The following is a 9,057-nucleotide window of genomic DNA, read 5'->3' as shown; positions in this document are numbered from 1 at the left end:
CACTGGGGACGGACACGAGCAGAGGGGCACCTGCCTGTGCACTGGGGAGAGGGCTTGACCCCCCCCAGCCTGTCTCGCCCAAATCCCCGGGGATCCTGGCAGGAAATCCCTTATTGTACACACCACTTCTGGCAGCAGCAAGCCCCGAGAGCAGGTCCGGCTGCTCACCTGCCCCTTGCTCTCAAATGTCCTTCCCCTGTGGGGCAGGCGCAGGAGGAGTGTTTAAACCTCCCCAAGACATCCTGAAGCCCCCCACTCCCCCAAAGGGCAGGCATTGAGCTGCGGGGTGAAAGCAAACAGGCTTCCCTTGGGTTTCATGGCTGCTCTCAGCCCCCTTGCTCGGGGACAGGGGTCCCTCACTGGTCTCTGTTAAAGCCCTTGGGCTGGCAGTGGGGGGGGGGGGGTGTCAGGGATTTCATATAGAAGCATATGGCTGTGATCCTTTCAACGAAGGCAGGCCCCACCCTTTAATTTGGGGGTCTGCCAGCCCCCCTTTCAGTTTTGCCCTCATCACTGTGGGCTCCTCAGGGGCCACAAGCGGGATGGGGGCACAGGCAGGAGGAAAAGGGCTGGGTTGGGGGCCAGGACACAGGTTTTGGGTTTGCTGGTGCTGCTGGGGCTGGATTTGGCTCCGGCTGTGGGGTACGGGGGGGGTCCCGCACCCTCCCCACCGCATCCCTGGGTACCACAACCCTGCCCATCCCCAACCTTCAAGCGTCCCCATCCCCATCCCGGGGTCCGTCCCCGAAGGGCCAAGTCTCAGCCAAAACTGGCAGGTACCCTTCAACTCCCCATGGCAACGCGAGGACCAATAGCAGGGCCGGAAGCTGTTTACGAGGCGGAGCGTCGCCATGGCAACGCGTGAAGCCTTTCGGAGCAGCTACTTAATGGCAGCCCCCGGGCGACCGGCAAATCACGGCGGGCAGGGCCTGGCACCGCGCGGGCCACCGCTCACCCGGAGGGGGGAATAGCACAAACCCCCCCGCCATCCCCAGGGCTGGGGCTTTTTTTTTTTTTTTTCTTTCTTTCTTCTTTCTCGTCCCCCCCCTCTTTTTTTTTTTAATTTCCTCCTGTTTTTTCCAGAAGCTTCTTGCTCTCTCGTGAACTTTGGAAGTTGGGGGACGTCGCCGGGACGGGGTAAGGGATGGCGGTGGTGGCCGAGAGCAGGGGGGAGCGGTGGGCTCGCTGGGGAGGGCGGTGGGACGGGCCCGCCGGACAGCACTGCTGAGGGCTCGGCCGGGGCGGTAGGTTTGCACGGGGCGGGGAGGGTGTTTATTGTTATTTTTATTTTTAGTCTTTTTATTCCTCCCCCCGATCACCCCCCCCCCCCCAGCCCACTGCAACGAGCATTTCTGGGATCTCCCTTCCTCCAGGCACAGGAATTTGCAGGGGCTGGGTGGTGACACCGGGGACCAAGCACCTGAACAAGCTGTCGCTGCCCTAAGCCTTATTTCTGAGGGAAAAAGCCTGTTTTGTGGGAGCGGGGCAAGTGATTCCATTCCCCCCGCCCCCCACCCGCGTGCGGAACCCCCCGCGACTGTTGAGCACGGCGTCATTCAAACGGTGGAACCCCCAGCCCCGGCCGCCCCCGCGCAGCCGGTGTCAGGGCTCCTCGTCCCCGGCTCGCCTCGGGAGGCTCTCTCCTCCCTCAAAACTACGGGATTTCGGGTTTACAGCCCAGCAGGCAAGCCAGACGCCGTATCCTCAGCCCGGGAATAACCGAAGCTTGAATCTGCCGGCTCACTCTGAGTGAGGGGGTGCTTGGGGTGGGTCCGTGTGTGTGTGTGTGTGTGTGTCCCGGGTTGTTTTAGGGGTACCGGGTGAAGGGAGGAGCAGGAATAGCATGAAACCGAGGGAAGCTGGTAGTGGGGGGGGAAACTTTAAGATATTTTGTCGAGGTGTTGGATCCTGAGATTTTGTCCTGCTAGCGGCGGGTGGGAGAAACATCCTCGCTCGGTGGGCTGGCAGTGCTGGATTTTGGTTGTTTGAGGGAGTTTTTGTTGGGTTTTGGGTTTGGTTTTTTTTTTTTAATTCTTTCTTCGGCCAAAGGCTGGCTGGGCAGCTCCGGCCCACCGGGGTTTGCGTGATACAGGGGAGTGCAGGTTTGAGGGAATTTCCCTGAGGTTCAGGGGTGCTAAAGCACCCCGGGGGAGGTGATGCAGCTCTGGTGTGCAGCACCCCAGGGATGGGTCTCACCCAGCAGCACCAGGAGCACCCATGCCCAGCCCTGCCTGGGTGCTAGAGAGCTGCTGCGCCTCAGGGAGCCTCAACCCTCTCCCCGTTGTTATTGCAGGATCTGCCCCGTCGCCTCCCTCCCCTTCACGTGCACCCCGTGAATGCAAGAGCTGCCGACAGACCAAGGCATGGCTGAGGGGTGGCTGAACCGTCCGCGAGCAGGATTGAACAGAGGGCAGAAGGCCAGCATGGGGGACTCGGATGACCTGGACGACAGCCTGACCAGCCTCATGTGGCTTCAGGACTTCTCAATCATGAACACCAGCATGGGCAAGTCCTCCTGCTGCCCCAGTGGCCCAGACCCCCATGACTGTCACAGGATCCCCAGCTTTGCTGCCCCATGCTCACCCCTGGCCGCTGACCCGGCGTGCATGGGCATGCCCCACACTCCCTGCAAGCCCATCTCCTCCTCCACCTCGAGGACGGCACACCACGCCATGGCCATGCACCCTCAGCTCGCAGAGGACATTGACTACAAGACCAACCCGTACGTCAAGCCGCCCTACTCCTACGCCACCCTCATCTGCATGGCGATGGAAGCCAGCAAGAAGCCCAAAATTACCCTCTCTGCCATCTACAAGTGGATTACTGACAACTTCTGCTACTTCCGACATGCTGATCCCACCTGGCAGGTATGAGATTTGGAGACCTCTTGCCTTGTCCCCTCTACCCACAGGGCTGGGGAGGGCTTTCCACAGCCTCCACCATGCAAGGCAAGGTCCCGTGGGGATGCTGGATCTCACTGGGAAAAGAGCGGCATGGGTAGCTGGTGGGGAAGGGCTGTAACAGGAAAGAGCTTGGGTGTGCAGAAATGCCATGGCCACGAGGGAAGGAGCCATTACAGGGGAGAGCCCAGGGCCATTTTGGGAGCATGGAGGTAGGTACCTGTTGGGCTGCTGGTCCCTGCAGCTCCTCTTGGCTTGGCGGTGAAGGCATCTCTCTCTCCGGCTCTGCCTTTCTGGAGCTCTTGTGGGGTCCAGAGTCCCTCAGGACTGCGCACACATGAAATTGCCATGTCGAATATCTCTGGGTGCTGAGGACCAGGCATAGGAGAGGGATGGAGAGAACCGCCAGGGAGATGTCGCTTGTTGGACAAATCCCTTGTTGGGGAAGTTCAGAGCAGAAATGCTGCTGCTTTCCAAGCAGGGCAGAGGCAGGTGTCCTGTCCCCTCGGGCAGGTGAAGGAGGCTCCATTGCTGTGACAAGCTGGTGAGGCCTCAGAGGGAAGCCTAAGAGAGGTCAAATAGGGCTGCTGTCCCCAGCTAGCACGAGCGTGTCTCCAGGGGGTAGCTCACCAGCTTTGAGGACAACCTGAAGCACAGGGGCTTTTCCCAGAGACCTTGGCTCGCTGCCCTCCTCTGTCACGCGAGGGGACCTCTGGCACATGAGGCTTTCTAGGATGTGGCAGGGCAGGAGGGACCCGGGTGGCTTGTCCCTCTGCTCAGGTTATTCCCAGCCCAAATCTGCAGTGTGCCAGCGATCTCAGCGGTGGTGCTCACCCAGGCAGGGCTGGGCAAAACTGGTGCAAACCCCCTGCCCACATGTTGCCCACCTTCTCCCCAGGCAGGTGGGTCTCCAGCGGCTCTTGAAGCCCATCACGGGGAAGGGAACACCTTGGTCCCTCTTCAGTGCCGCCTGGGTCCCCCAGCTTCCCCTGTGCTGGGGGGGGACCTACGGGAGTGATTCAGGAGGAGGAGCTGTGTGCCAGCATGTTGACTTTCTCCTGCAAACTCACGGCTGGATAATCACCACGTTTTTAATTAAATGTGTTTATTAAAAAAAGAAAGGTTTTCAATCCCTCTCTGCAGAGATGCAGGGGGTTCACGGGATTGTTGCAGGCAGGAATGATAAATATGTTAACTGGCTGGGTAATAACAGAGGGCAGTCCAGGCTGAATGAAGTTTGGGATGGGGAGGGGTGATGGGGAGCAGAGAATTCAGCTTGCAAGTCTCTGACCCTTGTAAAATTTCGTTAAACTGTAAATTTGGAGTTACCACAGCCTGGATTGTTTGCAGGGATATCTGCGTTCCTGCTGCCTCTTTCTTCTTTTTTTCTTTCTTTTTTTCTCTTTATTTCTTCTTTTTTTCTTTCTTTTTCTATTTCTTTTTTTTCGCTCTTCTTTCTTTCTTTTTTTTTTTTTCCCTTTCTTTCTTTTTGAGGCTGTGTTCTCATCCCCTATCCCAATTCCCGTACGTGAAGACAGCCTGGAAAGGTCATACCACCCATACTCCGGGGGGAGAGGGATATATTCCTGTGGGAGCTGAGTGCTTTGGAGAGGAGCCAACACACCCAAGGAGCTTCAGCCCAGAGGAGGGTTTTGTTGTGTGTGTATGTGTGTGCGTGTGTGTGCGCGTGTGTTTTTCAACAGCTCTAAGCATTCAAGCCTTGTTTTTCCTATTCGGCACTACGGATTATGGATGAATAAGCATAAAGATATCCAGGCAACATTAAAAAAAAAAAAACTCTACCATATCCAATCTCTTAATACAGTCTTGGCTTTGTGGAGTCCAGTGCTGGGTTATTTGCCCAATAACTGAGTTTCCTTTCTGATTATTCACATCACTCCAGGCACATTCAGGGTTTCAGAACAGCTCAACGGGAGCAGAAACTCCTCTTTTTCTTTTTTTTCCTTTTTTTTTTTTTTTTTTTCCCCCTCCTCAGCTCATTTGAGCAGTGGCTGATGAAGATGCAGTGATTTCACATCAAGCTTCCCCAGGCCAGGATGCACCTCTGGGGACACACAGGGCTGCAGTGGAACAGCCCACGTGTCTCTCCGATTTTTGTCTGCCTGGTTTGTGTCAGCCTGGCTGTGGGGAGGCATGGTGCCTATTTTTCGGCCAAATATTTTCCCCTCAACACTAGCAATAGGCACAGATGAACTGGGGGATGCAAGGAGGACCCTGATGATGCCATCCCCCATGGTGCTGCCACATGTTGCCACTTGTAATGGGGCCATTGCCACATCGGTGTAAAGACCGTCCTCTTCCTCCTTAGCCACAAAGGAGGGCCTGACCTCCTCCAGCTTAGCTCCATGCCTAGAGCAAGTCTGGCCAGTTTCTCCCAGTGCTCTGCATGATCCAAGGCCCCATGGCCCCAATTTACACCCAAGGAAAGTTGCCCCAAAACTTCCTGTTGGTTGACAAGTCCTAGCTTGAACCCCTTGGCTCCTGCCACCTCTGGCTGGATTAGACAGGAGGCAAGAAAACTCTGCTGGTAACTCCGGGCAGGGGAGTTTCTGCTGGGCATGTATCCCGGGATGTTTTGACATTGCCATTTCTGCTTTCTTTTTCCCAAAGGTCCTTGCTGAAGATGTACTTTTCCACCAGCCTCCCCAGACAGGTAGGTGCTGTGGCAGCAGACAAGCATTCAGCCTTGGTTTTTTTTCTCTTTTGGGTCTAGAACTCCATCCGGCACAACCTCTCCTTGAACAAGTGCTTCATCAAGGTGCCCCGGGAGAAGGGCGAGCCAGGGAAAGGTGGGTTTTGGAAGCTTGACCCCCAATACGCTGACCGGCTCAAGAACGGTGCCTTCAAAAAGCGGAGAATGCCCCCAGTGCAGATCCACCCGGCCTTCACCAAAACAGTCCAAGAAGAAGCACAGTGCGTCGCAAGCCCGGCCGCTTCGGCTTGCACCTCCAGTAATGTCCTCAACGTCAACATGGAGTCACAGCAGCTGCTGAAAGAGTTTGAAGAAGTCACTGGTGGCCAGAACTGGAATCCAGTCAATGGCAAAGCAGGGCAGAAGCGCAAGCAGCCCTTGCCCAAGCGAACGACCAAGGCGTCTCGGCTTTCCAACTCTGCCTTGCTGACCCAGGAAGAGCAGACCGAGCTGGGATCTCTAAAAGGTGACTTTGACTGGGAAGCTATCTTCGACACCAACCTGAATGGAGACTTCCCCACATTTGGGGATCTGGACCTCACGCCTCCAATCAGCCCCGTAACACACGACCTGGACTTGACGGTACATGGGCACCACATCAACTGTCCCCAGGGGCAGGAGCAGGTCCTCACCGAATCCGACCAGAACAACCTGGACTTTGATGAAACCTTCATGGCCACTTCTTTCCTGCAACATCCCTGGGACGAAGGGACAAATGATTACCTCTCCAACTCGGTCAACATGGAGCAGTTGTTTGACCTCAATGACACCTCTTTGCCAGCAGATGTGAGCGACTGGAGCAGTCTGGCATCCCTCTTATAGGAGGCCAGTCACCATTCAAAGCTCACACAGACTTTAGTAGGATGCTCCCCCCATGCTGCTGGGACTTAAAAGGGACAAGATTTTCTAGAGACAGAGACATCTACAGGGACTTTTACCAGCTTCATTGTAAGATTATTCACAGAAACACGAGGGGGGAGAAAAAACCACCACCACAGAAATTGCTTGATATATTTTTAAAGGACACATCAGAAGTCTCTAGTCCATGAGTTTCCTCAAGAGAAGAAATATAAAGCTACTTATTTTTTTACTTTTAAAGGAAGAAATGTGAATTATCGTTTTTTTTTTTCCGTGGAAATGGACACGGCATATGTGCCTTCAGGGCTAAAGGAGAGCACCTGCTAAATGCCATCTAAGACATGAGATTCCTGGTGGCTTAGGACTCCATAGACTAAGTGCAATTTCCTCACCTCTTTGTCTCTCCATTTCTCTCATTTCTTTTTCTGTCTAGGGTAGTTGGTAGGTATAGTGTGATAATTAGCTAGCAAGCAAATAGAGGTCCCTTCTGGATTCTCTGAGTTCAACCTCCCTCCTGACTTGTGCCTAGGGAAGAAGAAAAGGTTTATAAATTCAGCAAGTCTGCCTCTTTAGATGTTTTTATATAATCTATTATATATTATATATTCAAAGAAACCTATATTTTTAGCACTAGAATTTCTTAATAGTGGGGGGATAGGGGAAATGCAGTTTGGGAGTTTTATATCTTCACTGTTTAAAGGCTTGGGTTCGTTGTTCTGTAAACCAAGACCACGCGAGGGAAGATTCCTGCAGCAGCAGCAACAGTTTTTTTTAAGGATCCAGGAATTGGCCCCAGCAGGAAAGGAGCAGCGGGGACCAGGACGCTCCCAGAACTAGCTTTCATCTTTTTTGTACCCAAAATCCTTGCTGCGCTTGCTGAAGGGTCTAGACCAACCTTCTTTGTCTTTCACCAGCTGACATAGCTCCTCTCTGTTTTTTTAGTTCAAGACTGTTGCTCTCCACTTCTTTTGCTAATCCATCAGGTTCCGAGAGGCTGCCAGGGCAACGCAGGACCCCGATTAAGGATGTGCTTTTGGGGGAGCCATAAGGAAAACACCATGGCATGGCCATCAGCTGGTGGTGATGGGGTCACTCCACATCGAAAGCACCCAGGTGAGACTGAGGAGGAAAGATTCAGGCTCCATCCAGGAGCTCAGGCCAAAGACTGTGTGTGCAACGGGCTCTGGGGAAGGCAGTGGAGATGAAGTCCCATCCAGCCAGGAGCAGCTCATCAGCTGGGAGAACTGCCAGGATTGACACAAAGCTTTGGCCCTTTGGCTCAGTGTGCAGTGAGAGCGTGGCGGGGTCTCTGCAAAGTAGCTCAGAAACATTTTGGGAGCAGAGCCAAACTCTGCTGAAACTTGACTTGAAGCTCTCGAGAACTGGATTCTTCACCTCTCCTTCGCTGTAGGTTATTAGAGGTAGAGTAGCCATTAGGTAGGAGTAAGTAGAAGCTGTAGTTTTAATGGTGTGTCTTAGACTTGCTGAAAAATGGAAGATTGTAAAGAGTTTCTTTTTTGGTTACAAAAGCACTTAGGACCTTTAATGTGAGCAATATAATTTAGTGAGAGTATAGTTGTAGTGTAAGAATCAATAAATAAGCCTTAAAAAAATATAAATTACCCTTGGAGTACTTTGCACCCAAATTTGGGGAGAGGGTTGGAGCCATGGAGGTGGGAGTGCAAGTCCTGCATCCCCCTGGTAAAGCGCGGGGCAGGCTGAGAACCAACATCTTCAGCTCATGCAAGCAGCAGAGCTGGGGCTGCTGCTTTGCTCAGGTGCCAGCGTCTGAAGTCCCCTGGGATGCCACCACACAGCTGGGGCCAGTGTCCCCGGGGCTGGGGAGTGAGGGCCACGTGTCTGGGGTCTTTGGGGGTCGGTGTAGGTGTTTATATCTGTATTGGCGATGCTTCTTTTTATTTGTTGTTTTTGTTACATTTTCCTGTTTTGAGGCCTCTATACTGATGCTGAAGAACTGCAGAGATATGTGTGCAATTTAACCTTTTTCATGGAAAGTTATTTACAAATTAAAAAAAAGAAAAAAAACGGAGAAGAAAAAACCCTTTTGCTTCCTTGTTTCCCTCCAGCACCGCCTGGCTCTGTCTGATCCTCTCCCCTGGAGGTAGGGGACATCTCACCAGCCCAGGCCTGGTTGTACACCCAGCCCCAGTACATGGGTGCTATCACCCACCTCTGCAGCAGCACAGCAATTCCCTGCAGGGAAGCTGAAGCACAAACCACCACCTGCACGGCGATGGTTGCACACTGCCGGTGCGGCACAAAGATGTCCTGGTGTCCCGAGTTCTGGGAGCTGCTCCCAACCCCCGGAGCATCCTTCCATGCCCCTGTGGGGAGCTCCTGGGGGTGACGTGGTGTGACTGCCTGGGACTATCCCTCTGCTTGTGCCATGTCCCCATCCAGCCCTGTAGATGCCCTGAGAAACACAAGTGGCTCCGGAGCCCTCCTGGGTACAGGGTGGCGAGAGGAGCTGCACAGAAGTCACAGGAATAGCCGAGCCCTCGCGAGGCCAATTACATCGAGGAGCAGTTGGGCTCCACCAAGGCAGGGAAGAAAAGCAGCGTACGC

General features: G+C 53.9%; 1 protein-coding gene across 2 annotated transcripts; it reads left to right on the top strand.

Annotated features, from left to right (window-relative positions):
- The first annotated feature begins 1,081 nt into the window (after positions 1 to 1,081).
- FOXJ1 (forkhead box J1) lies at positions 1,082 to 8,517 on the top strand. 2 transcript variants are annotated; one of them, XM_052808995.1, is made up of 3 exons: positions 1,082 to 1,137; positions 2,294 to 2,867; positions 5,635 to 8,517. In XM_052808995.1, the coding sequence occupies exons 2-3, from the start codon at positions 2,337 to 2,339 to the stop codon at positions 6,433 to 6,435; spliced, it is 1,332 nt and encodes a 443-aa protein (XP_052664955.1). In that variant the 5' UTR covers positions 1,082 to 1,137; positions 2,294 to 2,336; the 3' UTR covers positions 6,436 to 8,517. The 2 variants fall into 2 exon arrangements, with proteins under 2 accessions (XP_052664955.1, XP_052664954.1); XM_052808994.1 differs by lacking the exon at positions 1,082 to 1,137 and adding an exon at positions 1,676 to 1,766.
- Positions 8,518 to 9,057: the final 540 nt, after the last annotated feature.

Source organism: Harpia harpyja, chromosome 14 (genome assembly GCF_026419915.1).
Source record: "Harpia harpyja isolate bHarHar1 chromosome 14, bHarHar1 primary haplotype, whole genome shotgun sequence".
NCBI lineage: Eukaryota > Metazoa > Chordata > Aves > Accipitriformes > Accipitridae > Harpia > Harpia harpyja.
The sequence above is the reverse complement of the archived record's forward strand: the minus strand, read 5'-3'. Positions and strand labels throughout refer to the sequence as shown.

Coding starts and splice junctions, on each gene's coding strand:
- FOXJ1 (XM_052808995.1), top strand. CDS start 2,337: ATGCAAGAGCTGCCGACAGACCAAGGCATGGCTGAGGGGTGGCTGAAC. Junction 2,868..5,634: donor ATGCTGATCCCACCTGGCAG/GTATGAGATTTG, acceptor TTTTGGGTCTAG/AACTCCATCCGGCACAACCT.